This window comes from Oncorhynchus clarkii, chromosome 5 (genome assembly GCF_045791955.1).
Source record: "Oncorhynchus clarkii lewisi isolate Uvic-CL-2024 chromosome 5, UVic_Ocla_1.0, whole genome shotgun sequence".
NCBI classification, from domain to species: Eukaryota; Metazoa; Chordata; class Actinopteri; order Salmoniformes; family Salmonidae; genus Oncorhynchus; species Oncorhynchus clarkii.
In genome coordinates, this window is record NC_092151.1 from 63,481,588 (window position 1) to 63,508,811 (window position 27,224).

The 27,224-nt window shown below is 41.3% G+C and overlaps 1 protein-coding gene across 4 annotated transcripts; it reads left to right on the plus strand.

The window, feature by feature from the left end:
• Positions 1–27,005, plus strand: LOC139409189 (phospholipid phosphatase 2-like). 4 transcript variants are annotated; one of them, XM_071153986.1, is made up of 7 exons: positions 17–426; positions 10,751–11,015; positions 22,468–22,619; positions 22,796–23,058; positions 23,295–23,352; positions 24,427–24,603; positions 24,961–27,005. In XM_071153986.1, the coding sequence occupies exons 3-7, from the start codon at positions 22,488–22,490 to the stop codon at positions 25,108–25,110; spliced, it is 780 nt and encodes a 259-aa protein (XP_071010087.1). In that variant the 5' UTR covers positions 17–426; positions 10,751–11,015; positions 22,468–22,487; the 3' UTR covers positions 25,111–27,005. The 4 variants fall into 4 exon arrangements, with proteins under 4 accessions (XP_071010085.1, XP_071010086.1, XP_071010087.1 ...); XM_071153987.1 differs by lacking the exon at positions 10,751–11,015 and adding an exon at positions 3,760–3,831 and having other exon boundaries at positions 266–426; XM_071153984.1 differs by lacking the exon at positions 10,751–11,015 and having other exon boundaries at positions 1–426.
• The last annotated feature ends 219 nt before the right edge of the window (positions 27,006–27,224 follow it).

Sequence of the window (27,224 nt, forward strand, 5' to 3'; positions counted from 1 at the left end):
CAAGGAAGTGGGAAGGAGGGATCTGTGGCGTGGAGGGTTGTATTGGTTTGTAGGACGCCTCAACTACTGTAAAAACGAAGGTTTATTTTTCAAGTCTGTCATTACAACCAAATATGAGGGTAAGAATTTAACACTGTCGCCGATTGAGATGACTAGAGTCTGAGTTTGGACATTTTTCGCACTTCAAAATTGCACACATAGGTGTCAACATCTGTGGGCAGGTAGGAAAGTAGCTTTAAATCCGGAAGAACTCGCAATACAGGTTGGCTGTATACGTTTTACTCAGCGGACTCAATGGCAACACTCGTAAACTAAGTTTCCAAACACGTGTCTGATCAACTGGCAGCCTCTATCAATAGAATAAAATGATGGATTTGAGAAAAAAGAAGATGTATGTCTTGGTGGACGTGATGTGCGTGGCAGTAGGTAAGTAGCCTACAGTAGCGACAGTGCATCAATTTCACACTGCGCTTGAACATAGAAACGATTCTATAGTCTACACAAGCCAGACTTATGTATGTTCCTCGATAGCATATTAATTTGAGTTTTGGACTGATGAAGTACCAATTGATGTCAAATAGAACGGTTATCCACCCAGCTAACAACAAACGTAAACACAACTTTAGAGCACTTTCCTTTGAGTCTCAAGTTATTACCTAACGTTTTCATAGGAACGTACCAGTTATGTGCAAGACATTTTTCAAAAAGACCATTCCATTATTGTCAAATATACAACGGGTGGGTCTAATCCTTATAGGCTACTCTTACCCTACTGTAACGAAAGCTGGTTCAACAGCAATGTGTCCGGTGTCTTTCTTATCTTATCCTGGCCATTCTTTAGCCAAGTAGCCTATTCATAAAAGGTTTATAAATATATCTACTCGTGAGGCTTTTGCGTGACATAGGCCTACCTGCAGTGCATATTTGTATTTATTAAGGATCCACATTAGCCAAGGCTGTAGCTATTTTTCCTTGGGTCCAGCAACATTATGGCAGGTATATACAATTTAAAATATTACATGACATTTCATAACACTTTTCACAGCACATTAAGTGTGTTCCCTCAGGTCACTCTACTATCACATATCTACAATACAAAATCCATGTGTACGTGTGTAGAGGGCGTGCTAGTAATTTAAACAGACACCTCTGTGCATTCAGCATGTCAACACTTCTTACAAAAACAAGTAGTGATGATGTCAATCTGTCCTCCACTTTCAGCCATGAGAGATTTACATGCATATTATTAATGTTAGTACTCTGTGTACATTTTGAGGGTAAGCGGTGCTGCCCTGTTCTGAGCCAATTGTAGTTTCCCCGAGGTCTCTGTGTGGCACCTGACTACACAACTGAATATTAGTTCAGGTGTGACAACTAGAAGCCTGTAGGACCTGCCTTGTTGATAGTGTTGTTAAAAAGGCAGAGCAGCGCTTTATTATGGACAGACTTCTCCCTATTTTAGCTACTGTTGTATCAACATGTTTTGACCATGACAATTTACAATCCAGGGTTACTCCAAGTAGTTTTAGTCACCTCAACTTGCTCAATTTCCACATTATTTCTTACAAGATTTTGTTAAGGTTTAGTGAATTATTTGTCCCAAATACAGCCTGAAGGAGGAGAGATTACTAGAAACTAATTTGGTTGACTCTTTTAACTGGATTAATTGTCAGTAGATGACCTTGTGCATTGCAGGTAAAATAACAACCCAATGTTTATATCCCAGGACAAATTAGCTAGCAACAGCAAGCTAGCTAGCTAAATTGCCAAAATGTTTAATGCTTTTTGACCTGTCCCCAAATTAATGTAATTGGTTCAGAGTTTGTTTTGATATTTAAACTTGCGTGTCCCTATTGCGTCTGGTGTTGGTGGACAAATTCAACATGCAGACGCATGCACGTGTGCAGTCTGGTCAGCATGTAAGAAATATTGACTTGTGCCTTGTAATTCCGTTATCAAAAACCCACATATCTTTAAGATATTTTCTCATTTCTCTCACTCATGAGGAGGGAGGATAATGAAAGTTCACAGTAACAGGTAAAGTTACACCTTTTAGTGTCAATTTTGTTGAGTTATTAAATCTCAATACACAGAGCCTCCCGAGTGGCAGAAAGGTGTCACTACAGACCCGGGTTCGATCCCGGGCTGTATCAGAACTGGCCGTGATTGAGAGTCCAATAGTGAGGCGCACAATTGGCCCAGCATCATCCGGGTTAGGGGAGGGTTGGCCGGGGGGGGCTTTACTTGGCTAACCGCGCTGTAGCAGCTCCTTGTGGCGGGCCGGGCACCTGCAGACTGACCTTGGTCGTCAGTTGAACAATGTTTCCTCAGACACATTGGTGCGGCTGGCTTCCATAAGCGGGTGCGTGTTAAGAAGTGCAGTTTGGTGGGTCTTGTTTCGGAGGGAGCATGACTCAACCTTTGCCTCCCGAGCCCGTTGGGGAGTTGCAGCGATGAGACATGATTGAAATTGGAGAGAAAAAGTGGATCAAATACAAAAACTCAATATCCCACCATTGGCAAATCTGTTTTTTTTATTTTATTTAAGCTATATTAAATCAAATCCAGATAGTTATTTATTTTAGCGGGTGACCAAAATCATAGATTCGATAAGATTGACAGACGTAGTAATACAAATGGCAAATTTAGGGAGCCTCCAAAGATGCTAATGCAGCTGCAATATACTGAGAAGTATTCCCTTTTTGGTGGGAGGGAAGGGAAAGGAGGAGGTTTATATGAGTTGCAATCTGGGAGGGCTCTTGGGAAATGTTTTTTTTCTTTTTACATATTCTATGCGGATTATTGATTACTCATCTAAACTCAGAAAAAAAAGAAACGTCCCGTTTTTAGGACCCTGTCTTTCAACGATAATTCGTAAAAATCCAAATAACTTCACAGATCTTAATTGAAAAGGATTTTAACACTGTTTCCCATGCTTGTTCAATGAACCATAAATAATTAATGAACATGCACCTGTGGATCATAAGGTCATAGTTATGAAAACGTAGGCCTTTCTACTGACTCTGAAAAACACCAAAAGAAAGATGCCCGGGGTCCCTGCTCATCTGTGTGAACGTGCCTTAGGCATGCAATAAATTGCAATGTCCGTACTGTGAGACTTTTCTTTTACTTTTGTTGAGAGCCAACAACAATTACAGGTTAAACTCAAGTCATATTACTTAATGGCAAATTAATCCTTTTAATATTTTGCAGCTCTCATAAAGCGAATACAAGCTAAACCAGTTACAATTTTAAACGATAAAGATAAATGCGCTAATTACAAATAACATGATTAATTACAATTTTAAAAGCTTCTATGAACATTTATTTAAATCAGAATTAATCAACAGTTGGCCTTCTTAGACTCAACAACCCTGAAGCAATTATCAGCAGACAAAAAATAATCACTAAAAACAGAGGTCACCCAAAAACGCGATAGAATGGCAAACATCTTACCAGACTTGATACATATCAGTTAAACAGGGCTTAATAAAAATAGACAAAGAAATACAATAACTTGTTTCAGTTTAATATATATATATATTTTTTTTATCAATAACAAAAGCTTTCAACCATCTCGAATGGCCTTTTCTATTCAAAACTTTGGAAGCTTTCAACTTTCCAGCTGAAATAAGTAATTTATTAAAAATATTATATAAATGCCCTCAAGCAAAAATATACACACAGTTTATCTGATTTAAATTGCTTTAGAAAGGGGCACAAGTCTGGGATGACCTCTCTCCCCCTTCTTGTTTGCAGGAGGGGGAAGAGAGCTGTTACTGGCAATGTAACCGCTTACCGAAAGAATAAGGCAGTACCCAAACGTAACAGGTATCAGTATTGGTAAACATGAGTATAAACTAAACTTATTTGCAGATCTCCTGATATACCTGACCAATATTCAAAAGGCAATGCCCCCTTTGCTAAAACTATTTTCAAAAGACTCAAAAATCTCAGGATATAAAATGAATATGGAAAAAAACTAAATAATGGCAATAGGAAAAAATATATAAGTAACTCCATCTACAGCAATCCTTTATGTGGACCAAACAAATATTAAAACATAGGATGCTTAAGTGACAACAAATATACAGTATAAAGATATCTTTATTCCATTACTCAACAATATGAATGCAGATCTATATAAATGGTACAATCTTTCTATACATCTTACAGGTAGAATAAACCTCTTCAGAATGACATGGCTTTTATACTTACTCTCGGTAATACCAATTACCCCACCAAAGATATTCTTTAAATAAGTATACTCCGTAATAAGATTTTATATGGGCAATGCATTCATAGAATAAAAATGAATTTTTCCTAAGTCTGAGGGTGGTTTTAATCTTCCAGACTTGGATTTGTATCAACTTGCTACCCTAGGGTTTTACTTGTGACATATAGTTAGTTAAATGCACTAAAGAGTAACAATTGGGTACATGTTAAAGATGCACATACTCATCCCCAAAATCTTTTTACGTGTCTATTTTCAAACGATGAAGCTAAGAACATTAACATTAAATTATATGTATTCTAGAAGAACCAATATCACTCCCTAAAAACTGCAACCTTATGGAACAATCCTTGGATCGCTTTTCAGAATTCACCGATAAATTGGTCCACAATCAAAACTAAAGGCATAGAAACCGTAAATTTTGTCAAAGACAAGACTCCAGTCACCCAAGTCATAGACTGTTCTCTCTGCTACCGCATGGCAAGCGGTACCGGAGCTCCAAGTCTAGACCAAAAGGCTCCTTAACAGCTTCTACCCCCAAGCCATAAGACTGCTGAACAATTAATCAAATGGCCACCCAGACTATTTACATTGACCCCCACTTTTTTTTTACACTGCTGCTACTCGCTGTTTATTATCTATCCCTAGTCACTTTACCAAATGACCTCGACTAACCTGTATCCCCGCACATTCTCGGTACTGGTACCCCCCGTATATATAACCTCATTATTTTTATGGAATCTTCTTGTAACTTTTTTAAACTTTCATTTAATTAGTAAATATTTTCTTAACTCTATTCCTTGAACTGCATTGTTGGTTAAGGTCTGTTGTATTCGGCGCATGTGACATATGATTTGATAATAGAAACATTTACAATTTTGGATTAACCAATGTATATATTTTCACATACATTCAACTTGAAAGTTTTATCACAAAATCGAATTGAAACCTTTTGGACATCAGAGCAATCTTGAGGGAATCTTATTTGAGTCAGAAAATTATATTCATATGATAAGTAGGCTCTCTGCAATTTTTTTTATTTTATAGCTTATCAAACTCTTTAAAAAATATATATACTTACTGAAATTGGCACGAGGGAGGGAATGTTGGAACATAACTAACGAAATTAGTTAATGAAAATGTACGCTTAATCCATTATAAATTAATGTATAGAATGTATTATACAAGAGACAAAATTCGCATTATACAGCACAACAGCAGAGTCATGTCTAAAGTGTAAAACTAACAATGACTAAATAATCCATGCCTTCTGGGAATGTTATAAAGTCCGTACATTGGCTGTCAGAAGTATTACAATGTAAATGTGCTGTTAATCTGTCTGTCTGCATATTTCAAGGCATATGAGTGAGTTTACCTGACAGTTTGGACGATATTTTTCTCGTCAATCTTAAAGCGTATACTTAACTGGAAGTCAATCAATCCTCCATTGTTAACGCAATGGGAAGGTCAACGGCTTTATTATTGTGGGCGACGGAGAGAAACAAAATGGTGCAGTTTGAGGCAATGGGGCGTAAAGTGGTGTGGGCGCTGGAGTAGGGGTGTGAGTCTGGGCAGGTGTAATGTAGTTGATGTTTGTATGATGATGTTTTATATTGTTTATACAATATTAAATAAAATCCTACGCCCCAAAAAATGTATTTGGTAACTGAATTACAAAAACAATTATAACGGAATTACTGCAAAAGAATGGCTACAATTGCAAATCATAATAGTCCACAGTTGGGTCACCTTATACTGTCCTCCCTTCCACTGGCATACTGTTATATTCAGCTCATAGTGTCACCTTATACTGTCCTCCCTTCCACTGACACACTGTTATATTCAGCTCATAATGTCACCTTATACTGTCCTCCCTTCCACTTGCATACTGTTATATTCAGCTCATAATGTCACCTTATACTGTCCTCCCTTCCACTGGCATACTGTTATATTCAGCTCATAGTGTCACCTTATACTGTCCTCCCTTCCACTGGCATACTGTTATATTCAGCTCATAGTGTCACCTTATACTGTCCTCCCTTCCACTGGCATACTGTTATATTTAGCTCATAGTGTCACCTTATACTGTCCTCCCTTCCACTGGCACACTGTTATATTCAGCTCATAGTGTCACCTTATACTGTCCTCCCTTCCACTGGCACACTGTTATATTCAGCTCATAGTGTCACCTTATACTGTCCTCCCTTCCACTGGCATACTGTTATATTCAGCTCATAGTGTCACCTTATACTGTCCTCCCTTCCACTGGCACACTGTTATATTCAGCTCATAGTGTCACCTTATACTGTCCTCCCTTCCACTGGCACACTGTTATATTCAGCTCATAGTGTCACCTTATACTGTCCTCCCTTCCACTGGCATACTGTTATATTCAGCTCATAGTGTCACCTTATACTGTCCTCCCTTCCACTGGCACACTGTTATATTCAGCTCATAGTGTCACCTTATACTGTCCTCCCTTCCACTGGCATACTGTTATATTCAGCTCATAGTGTCACCTTATACTGTCCTCCCTTCCACTGGCACACTGTTATATTCAGCTCATAGTGTCACCTTATACTGTCCTCCCTTCCACTGGCATACTGTTATATTCAGCTCATAACTGTTTTCTTTCTGTTGTCTGTTGGTGAAACCAAGAGTCAAAACAGTCTGTCTGGACAACCCCTCACTCTCTTACTGTCACCTCTCCCGGCTCTTACTGTCACCTCTCCCGGCTCTTACTGTCACCTCTCCCGGCTCTTACTGTCACCTACCCCGGCTCTTACTGTCACCTACCCCCTGTCTATCCATGTACTGTAACCAGCATCCTCACCCACCAACACTAGACGTCCATGGAGGTAAACTATTTGGTTAGTCCACCCTGGCCTTAATGTTAATGTCACCTCTCCCAGCTCTTACTGTCACCTCTCCCGGCTCTTACTGTCACCTCTCCCGGCTCTTACTGTCACCTCTCCCCTGTCTATCCATGTACTGTAACCAGCGTCCTCATCCACCAACACTGGACGTCCATGGAGGTAAACTATTTGGTTAGTCCACCCTGGCCTTGATGTTAATGTCCACCGACTGAACCAAATCTGAACCTATCATAGATGTGAAATACACGTTTGGACAGCACATTACAGTACAGCTGTATTGTACTGCACTGTACTCTATTGTGCTCTGCTGTCCAAACTTGTGAATCCACTTCACTTACTGTAGTCCAATAGCCAAAAGAGATTGTTTCAAACTCAAGGTGCCATTTCGTAGCTGACACCACATTCTTTCTGCAGACATTTGGATCTTATATAAATGTTTTTGGAAAACGTGGTCGCATAAAAACCTCAGGGAGATTTGACTGTGATTCCATTACCAAAGTTGGCATCTGCACAGTTCTTCCACAAAATACATTTTTTAAAGGATTGTCAGTGGAAATTGTTCAAAGTAATCCAAACCACATCAATGGTTTGTTAAACTTTTGAAATCAATGGTTTGTTAAACTTTTGAAATCAATGGTTTGTTAAACTTTTGAAATCAATGTTTTTTTTTTGGCATATACAGTGCCTTGCGAAAGTATTCGGCCCCCTTGAACTTTGCGACCTTTTGCCACATTTCAGGCTTCAAACAGAAAGATATAAAACTGTATTTTTTTTGTGAAGAATCAACAACAAGTGGGACACAATCATGAAGTGGAACGACATTTATTGGATATTTCAAACTTTTTTAACAAATCAAAAACTGAAAAATTGGGTGTGCAAAATTATTCAGCCCCTTTACTTTCAGTGCAGCAAACTCTCTCTAGAAGTTCAGTGAGGATCTCGGAATGATCCAATGTTGACCTAAATGACTAATGATGATAAATACAATCCACCTGTGTGTAATCAAGTCTCCGTATAAATGCACCTGCACTGTGATAGTCTCAGAGGTCCGTTAAAAGCGCAGAGAGCATCATGAAGAACAAGGAACACACCAGGCAGGTCCGAGATACTGCTGTGAAGAAGTTTAAAGCCGGATTTGGATACAAAAAGATTTCCCAAGCTTTAAACATCCCAAGGAGCACTGTGCAAGCGATAATATTGAAATGGAAGGAGTATCAGACCACTGCAAATCTACCAAGACCTGGCTGTCCCTCTAAACTTTCAGCTCATACAAGGAGAAGACTGATCAGAGATGCAGCCAAGAGGCCCATGATCACTCTGGATGAACTGCAGAGATCTACAGCTGAGGTGGGAGACTCTGTCCATAGGACAACAATCAGTCGTATATTGCACAAATCTGGCCTTTATGGAAGAGTGCAAGAAGAAAGACATTTCTTAAAGATATCCATAAAAAGTGTCGTTTAAAGTTTGCCACAAGCCACCTGGGAGACAGGTGACCAGAAGGTGCTCTGGTCAGATGAAACCAAAATTGAACTTTTTGGCAACAATGCAAAATGTTATGTTTGGCGTAAAAGCAACACAGCTGAACACACCATCCCCACTGTCAAACATCGTGGTGGCATCATCATGGTTTGGGCCTGCTTTTCTTCAGCAGGGACAGGGAAGATTGTTAAAATTGATGGGAAGATGGATGGAGCCAAATACAGGACCATTCTGGAAGAAAACCTGATGGAGTCTGCAAAAGACCTGAGACTGGGACGGAGATTTGTCTTCCAACAAGACAATGATCCAAAACATAAAGCAAAATCTACAATGGAATGGTTCAAAAATAAACATATCCAGGTGTTAGAATGGCCAAGTCAAAGTCCAGACCTGAATCCAATCGAGAATCTGTGGAAAGAACTGAAAACTGCTGTTCACAAATGCTCTCCATCCAACCTCACTGAGCTCGAGCTGTTTTGCAGTGAGGAATGGGAAAAAATGTCAGTCTCTCGATGTGCAAAACTGATAGAGACATACCCCAAGCGACTTACAGCTGTAATCGCAGCAAAAGGTGGCGCTACAAAGTATTAACTTAAGGGGGCTGAATAATTTTGCACGCCCAATTTTTCAGTTTTTGATTTGTTAAAAAAGTTTGAAATATCCACACATCTAAAATACATGCAGAAAATATATAATTAAAAAAAAACACTAAAATAAGTATTGAACCATTATCAGGCAATAAAACACGCATAAATCTATACAGGACACACATCTAAAATACATGCAAGAGATATTCAAATGCACACCAAATAAATCGTAAACCATTTCAGGAAATAGGTTTTTGGAGCAGATTATGAAGAGCATGTTCTGAGAATAGGCCTATCCCATCTACATCCCTGCTAGTGATAACACAGCTAGCAAAATAAAAAGCAAGTCATCAGATATTGAATGACCTTGTATTCGGACGCACTCTTTTAGACTTGGAAGATAATTATTTGCCCTTGCGTATACAAGGCAGCTCTGTTGTTGAATTCTTCACATCAGGCTTGAAAGTCCTTGTAGGATGTAATCATTTGACTTTTTCCACTGTTATTGAATCACAGTGGTAAAACTACAAAATTCTAATCTTGGAATTTTGTGACCGCAGCATTTAGGTCTGTATAATTTGCATATTCAGACCCAACGCAGAAACTCCATTGCTAGAATGTTAAAGATTTCACACCCCAGGTAGCTGGGATTATATTGTCGTGATCCCTTAACTTAGCTCTTGATGTTTGACAGCAGTCAAACTCAGATTACACCTACACACCATGGCTGTTATCGTTGTTATTGGTTTTGCATCGTTCGTTGATAATTCTCATTCTCGTGATGGGCCTTTACCTTCTGCACTGACAGGGTTTGAGCTTCCTGAAACTCTGTAAAATCATGCAATGTTTGTTTATGGAAATTTGATATGCCTCACTAGTTTCCTCAATATTTGGTTTGCCCAAAATCTCTCAAAGAATGTGCCTCTTTTCCACACTCAATTCCTTTTCAAGGATATTGAAGCAGCTTGACAGGCCAGCTGCTTCAATATTGAATTACTTCAATATGAACTCTGGCTGGGCATTTAAAGTGCAGGTTGTGACAATGAATCAATTATAGTGAAAATGTTCCAGTTATTTTAGGCGAAACTAAATAAATACATTGTTGGATTTTGACAATGACAACAATCATCCACTCTGACTTCCTCATTATTATTTAGCACATTGCCCATCTCTTCCAGGCCCGTTCAGTCCTTTTGCATGAGTGTGGTTGGGGGCTATGATAACTGTAAACTGATAACTGCACTTACCATTGGCAGACTATGATTTCGTGATGGTCTGGCCTTTGGCGGTTTTTGGGAAAGTCTTTCCATCTACCAGAATACTTTTCATTAGCATCATCGCTAACGGCTACGCAAAGTGGTAAACGGGCTCACCACACACAGGGAATTCTTATTGGCTCTTCAGAAAGTTACAGGAAATACGAACCGCTGATGCATTCTCACGAACTTGGCCAAAAATATATTATTTTTCAATACATTTAGTTGATTAAGTTGAATACATGTTTTTTATATTGTTGAATTCCATTTTAATGTATGGATTGTGTGATTCTGTCCACGTTCTCTGCATCGCAGATTTTATAGGGCCCCAGAGAGGAGAGCGCAGAATGGGTAATGCTGTTGGGACCTGCTCCAGAGCAGCATCCCCAGGCTTTCAGGATATCATCCATCCCACCATGGGATTTCTCCAGAAGTGAGAACATCAGACCGACTGCTACGTAGAGTCTCGCTGGCTCACCAATCCTCCTAAAGCCCACCATGTCACAAGCCTTGGCTTAAAATCTCTAGGTCAAATTTAGAGGACCCACCTCACCCCATGCACCCTCCAAAGAAAGGAGAAGTAAGTCAAATCCATGCTCCTGATCCTAACAAAATAGTTTTTAGGCACGGAACACACCCGTTATGGTGTGGCCTTAGTTCCACCACAAAAATGTCTTCATGCATTCCACTGCCCAATTCCATGGCAATACTATGATGACAATGTTTTTGCTGGCTTTCCCGTTGGACATACATTGTTAGAGTTAAGAATAAAACTGAATCACTCCAATGGTGTGGGGAAGTTGATAAAAAGGGAGTGTGCAGTGGTGTGGTCTGTAGTTTAATTATTAAAGGTTACTGTGAAGTGTGAATGAATGGTAACAAGCCAGAACCGCAAAGAGCTGCTATCCATTCCCCAGGGTTAGCTCTCTCTGCATGGTCTCTCTGCAGGTGTGCTCTCAGACCAGGACTCTGTTCTCTAAAGCTGGCCCTGGGGTTAAACGGACCCTGCTGCTAATGCCTAGGGGTTAGGTTGAGTTACCATGACAACACAGTTAAATTAAAAGTAGAGTGGAATCATTGGAACTCAATTCAATATCACAAATCATTATCTTTCCAGTTCTTCATGTCAGCACTTGCTAATTGGTCAATGTAGTCGGGTAGGGGTTCTTACATTTTTGGAATACTCTGGAACCTTCAGTGTTCAATTTCGGACAATGACTAGTGTTTTTAAGATTATGAAACAAAAATTCACCAAAAAAAATGAAGGTTTGCAATAAATAATTTGTTAATAAACGTAGGCTATTATTCCATTTAAATGACATTACACTAAGCTAGATGTGATCATAGAGCAATAAAGCAGGTAATTGCTTATCTTGCCCAGTGCCTAGCCCAGGTCAAACTATCAACAGCTGATGTGTTCTTAAAGGCCCAGTGCCTAGCGCAGGTCAAACTATCAACAGCTGATGTGTTCTTAAAGGCCCAGTGCCTAGCCCAGGTCAAACTATCAACAGCTGATGTGTTCTTAAATGCCCAGTGCCTAGCGCAGGTCAAACTATCAACAGCTGATGTGTTCTTAAAAGCCCAGTGCCTAGCCCAGGTCAAACTATCAACAGCTGATGTGTTCTTAAAGGCCCAGTGCCTAGCGCAGGTCAAACTATCAACAGCTGATGTGTTCTTAAATGCCCAGTGCCTAGCGCAGGTCAAACTATCAACAGCTGATGTGTTCTTAAAGGCCCAGTGCCTAGCGCAGGTCAAACTATCAACAGCTGATGTGTTCTTAAAGGCCCAGTGCCTAGTGCAGGTCAAACTATCAACAGCTGATGTGTTCTTAAAGGCCTAGTGCCTAGCCCAGGTCAAACTATCAACAGCTGATGTGTTCTTAAAGGCCCAGTGCAGTCAAAAATGTGATTTCCTGTGTTTGATATGTATCCACACTGAGGTTGGAATAATACTGTTAAAAAATGATAATGCCCTGTTAGTGTAAGCGCTGTTTGAAAAGGCCGCTTGAAATTTCAGCCTGTTTAGACCAGAAAGAAAGAGTTCCAAACCTCTCTGCCAATAACAGCTAGATTTCAGATTTCAGACCACTCCCAGACAGTCCTGTCAAAATGAGTGTTTGAGAAAATGCTCTTTACTAAGAAGCATTTTTCTTTTTTTGTTGAAAACAATCACAGAAAGGTAATTTATTGTTACCCAAAAATGATTTGATATTGAGATAAAAACGTCTGCATTTGACCTTTAAGGTAGGTGAGGTGTGTGATTAGTAATGACAGAGGCAGGTTCAAAGTCACTAGTTGGAGGCCTCACAAGCCCCCTGCTTTACAACCAGGGAACACCCATGCCAGGATTTCACTGTGGGATTAGATATTCCTTAAACAAGACGCTATGCTTCAGAGAGATTTCTTTCTCTGTCTTAGATGGCCTTAGCGGCTAGTAAGTCATCTATAGTTACCTGTTTTGGGCGATACTCAAATATCTACCCTAGTTTAAGCTTGAGTTTGACATTTAATATAGGCTCCTGACTCCCACCACTCTCACCCTCTCCCTCTTTCTCTCCCTCTCTTCTGTCTGTGTAAACCTACACTCAGCACAAATAGACAGTGGGTGTTGGCTTATTGCACAGAGGAAGGGCTGGGTTTAACATCTCCCTGTCTGAAGTGTTCATAGGTAGCACTACAAAGAGGCCAGCAGAGCAGAATAGCATGGTCTACGTTTACAGCTGTGCTCTATGCACTCCGTTTCAGGCCATATGAATCGCTGTGTGCTGTTTCTAATGAATGAAGTGTATTCCGAGCAACGTATGATGACTACATTTCCTCCCCAGCAAGGCGGAGGTTACACTCACCACACACACTCTCCAAAGGGTTATGTTTTTTTTCTGCTGTGATTTTTATTCCCTTGTTGTACACTAATCAAACACGGAGACAGCTGAGAGGACAGAGGATATGAGTGAGTGAATGACTCAGAGTTGTGTTAGGTCTCCACATCCATACGACCCCCCAAGGGCTTGGCCCGGTTACTGAGGAGAAACGAGGAGGAGTCATCTGGTTTGCCATGGGACTTGGGGAGATTTGCCATGTTTTTTTTTTTCCTTCTCTCATACTCAAAGGCACAGCATTGTTAAGCAGAGTATCCTTGGCAGTACCAAGGAAGTGAGTGCAGGACAGCAAAGGAAAAGCTGTACTATCAGTGAATGACTCGGTGTGCCTTCTCCTTTGATGAATGCCACAAGGGGAAGTTTATGGCATTTCATCTTAGTGCCATCTGTAAGGAAGCTTTTCTCTTCATGTTGAATCAGATTTGACTCAATAAAATGTTCCCATGTTCTTTGACCTGACTGCGCTTGAGTTTCAAGTGGTTGAAAGAGGCTTGTGAAGGAAACTATGTAGCTTGTCTCTGGGGATTCAGAATTCTCATCCAGTTGGGTTGTGAAAAGGCATTGTCATGAGTTCTCAAACTGTTTCCACTTGATGAGAAATGTACTGATGACAGCACAGGAAATGGTTATCCCAATTTAGTTATGTTATGGAAACTGAAGACATTTCAATGAACAGTAGAAGAGGTGGACTAACACCCTTAGATGGGTTTGTGTGGTGAAGTATTGTAACATGGATTTCACAACATATGACCATATAAACAGTATCTACATTTTAGGGATTTAATGTTTTTTTATACCATGAGCCTACTATACTAATATATCTAGCTCCCAGATGTATAATCAAAATATGTGTGGCCTGGTCTATTTGTTTGATCTAACAAAAGTCAGACTATTCTCCAGACCAGATTTAACTGCCCTCCATCCGCACTACTTGGTGCTCAGAATGCGTAAATGATGAGGAGAGCGAGAGAGCAACAGTGGGATTAGAAGGCAAAGGGTAGCAGGATTTAGTGTGACTGACAGGGGAAGTTGGGCATTCCTCGTGTGAATGAGATTTTACGCCCAGCACATACCTTCCACATTAGTCAGTCTAGGTCGACTGTGGTGCTGGGAGAAGGACCCTGGTCCACACATTACACATTGGGTGAAAGAGAGAGAAATAGAACGAGTATTGGCATTAAGAGGAAAGGAAAAAGAGATGCACTGGAGGAAGGAGAAAGAGAGTAGAGGCACTGAATGAGAGACAGAGAAGAGTCACTGGAGAAAGAGTCACAAGATGACCCTCGCAGACCATCCAATCCCAATAAAGCAGAGAGTGTTCTAGCACATGGCCCAGCTGTGACCCTGTAGGAAAGCATTCTCTCCGGTCTGAACCAGTCAAGTCAAAAATAATCGGCACAAAGGACAGTGAAATCCCGGGCTGGATGTTTAAATAATTTTGTCCGGCCTTCCTTAAAGCAGTGCAGGTTCCACAGAGTAAAAGGCAGGGACAGGCTCTGGTCTATAGTGCAGTGTCAGTGTAGTATCAGGTGGAGAATGCTTTTCTAATTAAATCAGTGGTCCAGATGAGTTGGGCAGTACAATGATCCAGGTGTTTGAGTCCAGGCTCTGACCCCTCCATTAGTTCACCCAGGGGCATGAATTTACATTTAAATTCCAATGCAAGATTTGAAAAAGAGCAATGTATTTTCAATAAAGACTCTATGGTTCTTTTGCTGGAAATTGTATTCCCTTCCTGGATTGAAAGGGCATTGACCCCAATCCTGCCCTCCACTGTGCAGAGAGATAGAGAGGATGTGATGATTTTCAGTGGCTCTTAGCTTCCAGTAAGATTATGGCCACAATCATCCCATGTAATCAGCTGTCTAAAAAAAACCTGGCTCCATTCAGACCTCTATATTTACAGAGTGTGAGAGTGTGGGAGGACACTTGGATTGAAGGAATGACCGAGAGTGAATGAGATGGAGAGACTAAATAAGAGAATGAGGGGCACAAAGGAGGAGAGAAATTAGTGGTGTGATGGAATATAATTCCTTTCTGTTGCTCAGCTCAGAGAGGCCAGGTAGTTTAATCCCTCTCTATCGCTAATGCATATCCAATGGCATTGAGCAGGTGCTTTAATTTAAGCTTTTGTTCCATGTGTTTGTGTCTAAACCCTCGTCTTCAAGTGTCATTTGCCTTACCTCTCTCTTGTATTTCTGTTCCGCAAGACCCCATTTTAAGAAGCATTGAAGATGATTGTGAAGGTAGAGGAGAAAAAGGAGCGTTCGCTTCTCAAAGTGTGACTAAAAGCTATTCAAATGGGATTCCTTAATCTGAGGCTGGAAATGTGAACTCCTGCTTCCTGTGACTTCAAAAGGCCTAAGTATGGGCTCAAATAGGAGATCTTTCACAGGCAGCATTCCCAGCAGGGCCTAATTTCCTTCCAACTGTAGTGTCAGGTGTTTTCATGGTCCTCATGGAGCGAATTACACTCCTTCAAACATGCTTTCCTCTATTATTCTACCTTTTCCCGTGAGGACTTTCATTTGGTCGGTTAAAAGACAGTTTCCTTCTTTCCTCCTGTAAAGATGCAGTTCACTGTCAATTTGGGTGGTGAAATGTTCTTGTGGTATCCTGGAGACCTATTTTCGTCTGTTTTTGCCTGGTCAGTGTGGCTGTGTTTGTTTTTGTCTGTCTGTGTGCATGTTTTGGGGCTCAGAGGCTTGGAAGTCTCATCCTATGTAGAGGTTTATTAGAAATCCCTACTTCACAACACCAGACTAGATATTCATATTGAATTTTAGATTTGTCTCATCTGTTAAAAGTGATGTCTGCTGTATAAATGCAGCGTTATGAGTACAGAATATAAAGATGGACACAACCTAAGAAGCCTAGGACGGGGGGTTCGTTTTAAGCCAGCTGCACTGCCTACCCCCGTACACCATGGCAAAGCATTCAGGGATTTCTACCCAATCTACTCTAATGGCAGCGTGAAGGAAATGATGGTTGCCTCTATATCGAATGAAGTGCTAGATCCAAACTTGAGATAGACTATGCGCAACTTTCATGCATTGATATTAATGGGAGAGTTTTGTACAAATATTTGAGTTATGTGTGCTTGTCTCAGATTCAACCCTGACTCTCTCCCCTCCTATGTGTTATTGTGCTCTGCCCTGAAACTTGTTACTTTTATCTATTTTAAAATGACATTCCCTCCATCTTTGACATTCCCTCCATCTTTCAGCTTATAGGAACTAGTATTTCAACTTACATTTTCTTTCGGAATTTGCATCACATTTTTCTCTTACTTAGCCACTACTAACGGTCCTGATCGACTACTCTGTAAGATTGTCTTAAAAGGATTGCAATTGCAGCACGGATTTTGTTACACAGCATCAAGCACAAACAAACCATTTTACCATGACTTCCAACATGCTGGAGGTCCAGACCAGTGTTCAGGCTCACAGTACTTGCTGTATCTATTCTAAGTTTACTCATATGGGCTATGCAAACCAGATACAGTGCCTTGCGAAAGTATTCGGCCCCCTTGAACTTTGCGACCTTTTGCCACATTTCAGGCTTCAAACATAAAGACAAAAAACTGTATTTTTTTGTGAAGAATCAACAACAAGTGGGACAAAATCATGAAGTGGAACGACATTTATTGGATATTTCAAACTTTTTTAACAAATCAAAAACTGAAAAATTGGGCGTGCAAAATTATTCAGCCCCTTTACTTTCAGTGCAGCAAACTCTCTCCAGAAGTTCAGTGAGGATCTCTGAATGATCCAATGTTGACCTAAATGACTAATGATAAATACAATCCACCTGTGTGTAATCAAGTCTCCGTATAAATGCACCTGCACTGTGATAGTCTCAGAGGTCCGTTAAAAGCGCAGAGAGCATCATGAAGAACAAGGAACACACCAGGCAGGTCCGAGATACTGTTGTGAAGAAGTTTAAAGCCGGATTTGAATACAAAAAGATTTCCCAAGCTTTAAACATCCCAAGGAGCACTGTGCAAGCGATAATATTGAAATGGAAGGAGTATCAGACCACTGCAAATCTACCAAGACCTGGCCGTCCCTCTAAACTTTCAGCTCATACAAGGAGAAGACTGATCAGAGATGCAGCCAAGAGGCCCATGATCACTCTGGATGAACTGCAGAGATCTACAGCTGAGGTGGGAGACTCTGTCCATAGGACAACAATCAGTCGTATATTGCACAAATCTGGCCTTTATGGAAGAGTGGCAAGAAGAAAGCCATTTCTTAAAGATATCCATAAAAAGTGTTGTTTAAAGTTTGCCACAAGCCACCTGGGAGACACACCAAACATGTGGAAGAAGGTGCTCTGGTCAGATGAAACCAAAATTGAACTTTTTGGCAACAATGCAAAACGTTATGTTTGGCGTAAAAGCAACACAGCTGAACACACCATCCCCACTGTCAAACATGGTGGTGGCAGCATCATGGTTTGGGCCTGCTTTTCTTCAGCAGGGACAGGGAAGATGGTTAAAATTGATGGGAAGATGGATGGAGCCAAATACAGGACCATTCTGGAAGAAAACCTGATGGAGTCTGCAAAAGACCTGAGACTGGGACGGAGATTTGTCTTCCAACAAGACAATGATCCAAAACATAAAGCAAAATCTACAATGGAATGGTTCAAAAATAAACATATCCAGGTGTTAGAATGGCCAAGTCAAAGTCCAGACCTGAATCCAATCGAGAATCTGTGGAAAGAACTGAAAACTGCTGTTCACAAATGCTCTCCATCCAACCTCACTGAGCTCGAGCTGTTTTGCATGGAGGAATGGGAAAAAATTTCAGTCTCTCGATGTGCAAAACTGATAGAGACATACCCCAAGCGACTTACAGCTGTAATCGCAGCAAAAGGTGGCGCTACAAAGTATTAACTTAAGGGGGCTGAATAATTTTGCACGCCCAATTTTTCAGTTTTTGATTTGTTAAAAAAGTTTGGAATATCCAATAAATGTCGTTCCACTTCATGATTGTGTCCCACTTGTTGATTCTTCACAAAAAAATACAGTTTTATATCTTTATGTTTGAAGCCTGAAATGTGTCAAAAGGTCGCAAAGTTCAAGGGGGTCGAATACTTTCGCAAGGCACTGTACATGCATCAATAAGCCTTGAGTTTTCCAGCATTTCTATTCTGTTTTCCATTGCCTGCAAAATGTGAACATTCCTACCAAATAGGATTTTGTAATTAATGGCTGTGTGTGTGTGTGGAGACTGACATGAAATCTTTCTGTCGAAAACATTTCCCACTGTACAGTAATGACAGCCTTGCACAAAGTAGCCCTCAAGTTTGTTTCTATTAGACATTTACGGCCATGTATATTCCCGGTAAATATTGTTTTACTGAATATATTTGAGAATTTTGACAGCTGGTGCCAATCCAAAGCAAGTTACATTATGAAAGATCAAGAATATGTTGTAGAAACGTTCAATGTGACTTTTATGATGAACTCAAAAGTGAAATGGTGATGATAGTTAGTGTCCTCCAGAGAGCTCATCAGCCTATCCTGATTAAGTTACACTCCGCTCAGATGTTTGGAACAAAACAATGGCAAAATATTCCTCCAGAAACCAAACACATGTTATCGTGGAAACTGGATCTGGGGGAGATGGAGGAATAGTCACAATAGCTAAGAAATACTAACCTCTTGTCCTCCACTCTTTCTGTGATTAGCTTCCAGCACTGTGTGGACTTGGAGGAGGAAAAGGAAGCTGGAGACATTTGTTCCTTGACATTCTGGTGTGATTCTGTCTGACTTTGCCCATGCCCGCTGGAGGCAGGATTTTGGGCCAATGAATTGCCATTCAAAAGCCTCATCACACTTGTCCCACAATGTCCCTGCATCCCCTCAGGATGTTATGGATGGCCACATTGTCTTATGGCACCACCAGACAGGATGGAGGTGCTGAGGGCCTGGGGGCATTGAGACTTATTCTGGGGCTCTATTCCCTCACAAGGCCTTCTTCCACTGTGTAAACACTGCCACAACAGCTCTGTACTGGTGGGAAACATGGACTGGCTGGCAGGTGGGCTACAGCTGCTGGTGTTGACACACACGCTAATGGTTGGTGCTGGTTGGGTACAAAAGCTTGCCACTTGGTTCCTATATGGAATATCAGCCAGTTAAGTGGCACCTGTTTGGTGGTGACACCATCTGTGGTGCTCATAATGGTGGGTGCTAGCATTTACATATAATAAACATAAATTCCTCTTGAACTAATATCAGAAGGCTAGCAAGGCAACGGACCCTTTTTGTAGATGTACAGTGCCTTCATAAACTATTCTCACCCCTTGACTTTTTCCACATTTTGTTGTTACTAAGTGGAATTAATTATGTTAGTATTGTGGAGTAACTACAATGTTGTTTATCCATCCTCAGTCTTATCCTATCACAGCCATTAAACTCTGTAACTGTTTTAAAGTCCCCATTGGCTTCATGGTGAAATCTCTGAGCGGTTTCCTTCCTCTCCGGCAACTGAGTTAGGAAGGATGCCTGTATCTTTGTAGTGACTGGGTGTATTGATATACCATCCAAAGTGTAATTATTAACTGTACCATGCTCAAAGGGATGTTCAATGTCTGCTTTTTTCTACCCATCTACCAATAGGTGCCCTTCTTTGCGAGGCACTGGAAAACCTCCCTGGTCTTAGTGGTCGAATCTGTGCTTCAAATGTACTGCTCGACTGAGGGACCTTACAGATAATTGTGTGTGTGGGGTACAGAGATGGGTTAGTCATTTAAAAATCATGTTAAACACTATTATTGCACACAGAGGGAGTCCATGCAACTTCTTATGTGACTTGTTAAGTATGTTATTACTCCTGAACTTTAGGCTTGCCATGACAAAAGGGTTGAATACTTGAATACCTGCACACTGACTCGGTACTGGTGCCTCTGTATATAGCATCGTTATTCTTATTGTGTTACTTTTTATTATTACTTTTTATTTTAGTCTACTTGGTAAATATTTTCTTCTTCTTGAACTGCACTGTTGGTTAAGGGCTTGTAAGTAAGCATTTCACGGTAAAGTCTACACTTGTTGTATTTGTCGCATGTGGCAAATAAAGTTTGATTTGAATGCTTATTGACTCAAGACATTTCAGATTTTAATTTTTATTCATTTGTAAACATTTCTAAAAAACAATTCTACTTTGACATTATGGTGTAGATCAGTGACACAATCTCAATTTAATCAATTTTCAGGCTGTAACACAACAAAATGTGGAAAGAAATCTCTGAAGGGACTGTAGCTTTTATGAATCTCATCTTCTATCTCTAGTTGAGGTTTCTCTCTCCAATGTTTGTCTCATTGTGCATTTTGTCGTGTCTGAAACCTATTAGCAAGGTTAGACGGTATGACACAGTGTACACTGATACGTCTTTATCCTGTAGCCATTTGTTCATTCTCTGAGGAACACAAAGGCTCTAGTATTTACTGTTGTCCTTGGCATCCTCCACACAGCCAATGGCTCTCTTTGTTTAGAGGAGGAGGGTGTCAGTTAGTTAGTAGGCACATTTTCTGCATAGCCATGCAAATGTAACCAAACAATGCCGTTCCTCATCTCATGTGAGGTAGGAATCATGTCAACCAGACCACACATGACATAGATAGAGGTAGATAGATATACCCTGTTCTTCTCTAAGCTTATTCCTTGTCCAAGTGAATGTGTCCTCACCACCTTAAATGTAGTTTGTCCAGAACATTCCCTGCGGTGCAAATGTGTTGACTTCTTGGCGGCAAACCAATCTATGATTGCCAGCCTGCCAGGGACAAATGAAAAGGGCTGCAATGCTGAGACTGGAGTTGTACACACATAAGCTAGACAGATGTCTTCAGAGAGCAGAGAAACCCTGCCGATTTAGAGCCTCAGCTTTACTAGCACTGTCTAAGATCCAACATTATTATTTTCATCAGTTAGCTTCTCAGTGTGGCATCGTTCTCCTGGCTCTATCTGTTACTCTGCCTGGAAACTGGCCTGGAACTATGTCATTAACAGGCGTGCTTCAGGCGGGAGGAGGGGTGGGAGTGAATGAGAAATGTATACTTTTGAAACAACATTTTTCAGTGTATCTAGTATTTGTCTTTCATTTAGTATGCAGACTCATGACATTTCTATATGCTCAAGGCTGTCTGCCATCCTGAGTAGGGGAGCTGACTGGAGGGTTTCAGGGTGGGGAGAGTTCACACATGCCCTAGGTCTTTGTTCCACTCCTGGTTTTACACAAAAGAGCTCCAGGCTTGTAGGAGAAGAGAAAAAATAAATTCCTAACAGTTGTGCCAATGAAGTATTTTTCACATATCTGTTTTAATTTGCAGACTAGGAAGAGCATTATTCATTAAGTGTATCAACAGGAACTACAGTAACAAACGTGTAATGCCTTCCTCATGGTGTGTTTGTGGCTTTGCATCACACATGTCCAGAGTGTGTGTGGTTTTGGAGACGTTTCCGAACGTCTCAAGGCCATTTTCCATCCACTCGGTAACCTTGAGCGGATATATTTGTTTGTGCACACCACCACATCAGTCAGTTTTCTAAGGAGTAGCACTGGGGTGGGGGTGTACATCTGAGTCTACGGTTTGTTTTTTAATCCCTTACTGTGCGGATGTACCATGACATTTCACAGCCTACGTCAATGTGTGCTGAGCTCTGCTTTGGTATGCGGTGCCTTTCTGGGCTATGAATGTAGTATATTTTCAGGACAGCGTTGTTCCACTAAAAAAGGTCTTCAGGAAAGGAGGAAAAAATCTACTCAGAAAACCTTGAAGAAACATTTAACCTCCCAGATTGAATAGTGATGTAATGTCTGGGTTTCTGGAAATGGAAAATATCTGTTATTTCACAGATGGAATGCTCCCATAAAATCTTTGTATGTTAGCTTGGATCAACAGCATTATCGTCAATCATTCCCGGTGTACTTTATCACCCTTTATTATAGGAATAATCAATGTTGGTAGTTGAAGTGAATTAATGAAAGAAGAAAATAAGAAAAGAACATTCTCATCCTGCTGGTTCAGGAAAAAGTGTATGAAATGATGTCATCAATGGGAGCATATCAGTGTTGCGAACAGTTATAAAATGATCTGTTGAAGTGAATTAACGAGTTGCCTGTCGTTTTTCTCTTCTCATAGCCGCTCTGCCCTTCCTCATCATGACTGTTGTGTTCCGGCCCTACCTGAGGGGTGTGTACTGTGACGATGAGGACATCAAGTACCCCCTCAAACCTGACACCATCACCCACGGCTTGCTGGCTGCAGTCACCATCTCCTGCACTGTCATCATTGTGAGTCCCTCCCTATACTTTCCTCGCTGACACCTAGGTGAGCTAAATAACATCTACTACACTGATTACAGACCAGTCTCACAAACAGCCATTTCTATAAGCAGCCAGTGGACCAGATATTAGCTGTCATATTCGAGTGTTGCATGTAATTTAAGCCTCTTTCTCTCTTCCGATAGATATCATCAGGAGAGGCCTACCTCGTCTACAGTAAGAGGATCCACTCTAACTCTGAGTTCAACGGGTACGTGGCGGCACTCTACAAGGTGCTGGGTACCTTCCTGTTCGGGGCAGCTGTCAGCCAATCACTGACGGACCTGGCCAAGTTCTCCATCGGACGCCCTCGGCCCAACTTCATGGCCGTCTGCAACCCCAAGGTCTGCAAAGGCTACGTGCTAGATATCAACTGCACCGGCAATCCTCGGCACGTCACTGAGTCCAGGTAGTTACTGAAGTAGAGGGTGTCAGGGAAATATTGTTGATATGTGCAATGCTCAATGCCAGTGGTTAGTGCTGTACTGGAACCAATGCCTGCATACGCTGTAGGACTAGATCCAGGGTTGGTGACCACTGCTTTACACTATGGTAGAAAAACACAGAATACATCCACTGTGGCCTCTACACAGCCATGACAGAAAAAGGTTTTAACAACATATTTGTTTTCTCTCTATTTTCCAGGCTGTCCTTCTACTCCGGCCACTCCTCCTTTGGGATGTACTGTATGCTGTTTCTAGCAGTGAGTAAACTACACACACACACACCCTCATATTCAGCAGTCTCAAGGGGAGTCAATTGATGCAATGTCTCTCCATTTGAAACAGGATTCATGGGGAAAATATGAAATTCAGAATAGGACAGGATAGACAGAGAGGGATTGTGCACATATAAGGGCAAGTCAGAAGTTCAGCTGAGGAATTTGGACACAAAGGCTAATGCCCTGCTGGACTGGACTGTTATTGACTGGAGATGAAGGCCCGTGTTCTGTTTCTAGTAATCCAGTTCAAGTGTGCTGGGCCTTGTCTATGGACAGACAGAGCAGGCAGGCGCCTCGAGCAGACAGCCGGCCCTCAATGCCAATCAAAGCAATTAGTCATTGTTTGGTCATGTCACAGGCCCTTTGATGTTCCCTAGTATACGTGATTCATATCTCCTTGTCCCTACAAGTGTCCTACAGTGTTGAATGCTGAGATAGTGTGTGTGTGTGTGGTAGGAGGGCATGCATGGACGCCAACTAACACACCTACTGCGGCAGGAGCCTGGTAGCAGCCCAGAGAAATGAGCGCGCCAGATAGACATTCTGGCAGCAACTGTGAAAAGGGTTTTCAGTCCGTAGGCATAAATTAGATCAACATTCAACACCTTTTCACGCTTTATGCGATTTTTAAGCATACCAAATCTGTTTTTGCTGGGGAGTTGATTTAGTATGAAAAGGCAAACTCTTTAAAGATACATTCTTGCCTTTTAAATGTTTGTCTACATGTACTGATGATGTGATGGTTAGCATTGTGAAATAGCTAAACAACATGCTTTCATATTACATAGCCAATTGAAGAATGGACTTGCACACTGTTTACATGAAAGAAACATTTACTAACAAATGCTGTGTTTCAGACATTCATTGAGGCATGATGGTAGGCTTAGTGTAACTGGGTCCAGTTTACAGTCAAATAACATTGCCTTATTTGGTAAGATGGTTCACTACAACACAAAAACCACAAATGACCTCAATCAGCAGTAAAGGCAAATTTTCTACAAAAACAGCTCTACTTATGAGAGAACTAAAACATCTCCTCCCTCTCATTCTCTCTAGTTGTATGTCCAGGCGAGACTGAGGGCTAAGTGGGCAAGACTCCTCCGGCCCACAATCCAGTTCTTCCTTGTGGCCTTTGCGGTGTACGTGGGCTACACCCGCGTGTCTGATTACAAGCACCACTGGAGCGACGTTCTGGTGGGCTTCCTCCAAGGCGCTCTCATCGCCATCCTCAACGTGAGTGTTGCCTGCTGTCTTTTTATTGTTCCTAGTCCCCTGTTTTGATCGAACCTCTTTCAGCAACGCCTTTTGGAAGTCTCGGAGACGTGGGGGATACATTTTGAAAAGCGAAGCCTCAGTTCGTATTTCAGACTTCTGTATGCAATTAGGGACCCTACCAGACCCAATGTTTTATGATGTCTCTGGCCTGGTTAGAGAGCTGGAGGGGTTATGCAGCGCACTGTGTGTTCCTGTCAGATGTGGAGCAGCTGCATGGTGCCCTCCACAACCAGACATATACAATCATACTTTCTAGCCCTGCCCTTGGTCCTCTCACTCTGTCTGACCCACACTATGTCCCTCTTCTCTTTACAGGTGCGCTACGTATCAGACTTCTTCAAGCAGCGTCCTCCCCGCTGCTCCAGCCAAGAGACGGCTGAGAGCGAGGAACTGGAGCGCAAACCCAGCCTGCAGATGGCCGATGCAGAGCACAACAACCATTACAGCTACCCAGGGCCTGTGTGAGAGGGGCCAACCAAGGGGCCCCCAGACTATGTCAACCACTCTCACCACAAACTCCCACAAACCACTGGGCTGAGTGAAGGGGCTGTACACAATACCAGAACCCTCTTTGGCCTGAGTGCACCAGCCCCTTTCCGAAGACATGTCTCCCTCTCCCCACAAATGGGAGAGGACTTTTTTTTTTAATCATGAATGTTTATCATGGTTGATGTTCACAAACATTTTTTTGTATGTTTTTTTTAAAACTTTATTTTACACAATAGATTAGGAGAGAGTACCAAACATTCACATTAGAAAGAAAGAGACCGTTCTCTGAGGAGATTAGTTTTAGTGCACCTTAGTCGGAGGAGTAATCTGAACTTCAGTGGAAGTTTGGGATTGATATGTTGAATGTTTCACCTATGTGACATGGAGTGCAGAGAGTTAGAAATGTTGTTGATTGTGTAAGCTTTCATTGGATGTTCCAGAGTGATATACCACTAGATCACAAACAATCACTGCAAAAATTTGCCATAAAGATTTTAGAATTTGGAAATAAGAAATTCAGCTTTTAGCTATGCCATTCTGGCTTCCCTATTTTTTATATATAAATGTTTTAACAGTAACATTGCTCCTTCGGTTTGAATTGAAGGTATTTGGAAGGGCCTTCTCATTTATTTTCTATTATAAACTGGCTGGTTCGAGCCCTGAATGATATCATATATCAGACCATATACAATGGGTATGACAAAACCTTTATTTGTACTGCTCTAATTACATTGGTAACCAGATTATAATAGCAATAAGGCACCTCTGGGGTTTGTGGTATATGGCCAATATATCACGGCTAAGGCTGTATCCAGGCACGCTGCGTTGCATAGTGCATCAGAACAGCCCTTAGCCGTGGAATATTGGCCGTATACCACATCCCCTCGTGCCTTATTGATTAATTATAGATTACTTTATTCTCACGGTTGGAAATGTCTATTATACCAGCGCTGTTCAGCTATTTTGCAATCACGATCACCCCTGTTAGCCACTATGAGCCACAAATACTGTATCTTCTAATATTGTGCCATTTTTCATACTGCATGGAGAATGCGTGTAAATATGCATGTAAGTATGTTGTTTTTTTCTCACATGTACATGTTCTCTGGCCCATATCAAACCAGTGCCTACCTGGACTAGTGCCCTTTAAGATTGCCACAAATGGATCAGATTCCAAGTTCACAACGCAAACCAGATGCCTTAACATGAGCCTTTAAGGGTTGTAAAGATACATCTTACCATTCGAGTCATTTGTTGCAAGCTGTTAATACTGTTCTGTGCAAAGTTCAAAGATTGGACTGGACTGATTGAGCTCATTTGTGAAGAAGTGCTCCTGTACACTGACTGTCCGGCCTGGCCCTGCTTGGCCCAGGAGGACTGACGACATATCAGTCAGCTGGTAGTGATTGTGAGGCTCAGAGAGCTGACTGAGAAGTGACCTGTGACTGTGGAATGGCAAGGGCCTCCTGCGGAGACTTGGTCCCTACGGACTTCCAGACTTTTAAAAACTGCTTTGAATTCCAGAAATGAGAACCACCTGGACCAGCTTCAGTGAAGTGTTGTTGTTGTGTAACGTCTCAGCTGTGTATTACTGAATCCCCAGACCAAATTTACCCATGAAACAATAGTATGAAAATGTAATGGTGTTTGAGTCACCTCCAGGTTTCCATCATAAAAGGCACTCGGTTAGCCTTGTTCTGGGTGGTGTGTGTTTCATTTGTAATCAAACAATTTCCATTAGGATTGGTGCCTTCGAATAGGTCCTGGTTGGCCATTCTTTGTATGTCGAACATGATGCTGTTCTGTACATTCATCTAGCCATAGCTGTTTATGTATACACAAAAGGACTCTAAATAAATACCAAATATACATGAAGTTTCAATGTCATATTTTCATATTAACTAAACAGCTGTGTCAAACTGTGACCTGTCAGGAAGGTCTGGTTAGCTTTCATCAAGGTTTAATCTTAGATTTATGCATAATCTTGACACATTATTTGTCATGCATTCCATTCCACATTAAATAAGTTTGCATTCCAATGAACTCATTCGGTCATTAGGTAATCAAATAGTTAGATACCACGCTGGTTT

Excerpts from the sequence above, each read along its gene's own strand:
- LOC139409189 (XM_071153984.1), top strand. The coding sequence starts at position 366 with ATGATGGATTTGAGAAAAAAGAAGATGTATGTCTTGGTGGACGTGATG. Across the intron at positions 427-22,467 it reads CGTGATGTGCGTGGCAGTAG|CCGCTCTGCCCTTCCTCATC; the intron begins GTAAGTAGCCTA and ends CTCTTCTCATAG. Across the intron at positions 22,620-22,795 it reads TCTCCTGCACTGTCATCATT|ATATCATCAGGAGAGGCCTA; the intron begins GTGAGTCCCTCC and ends CTCTTCCGATAG.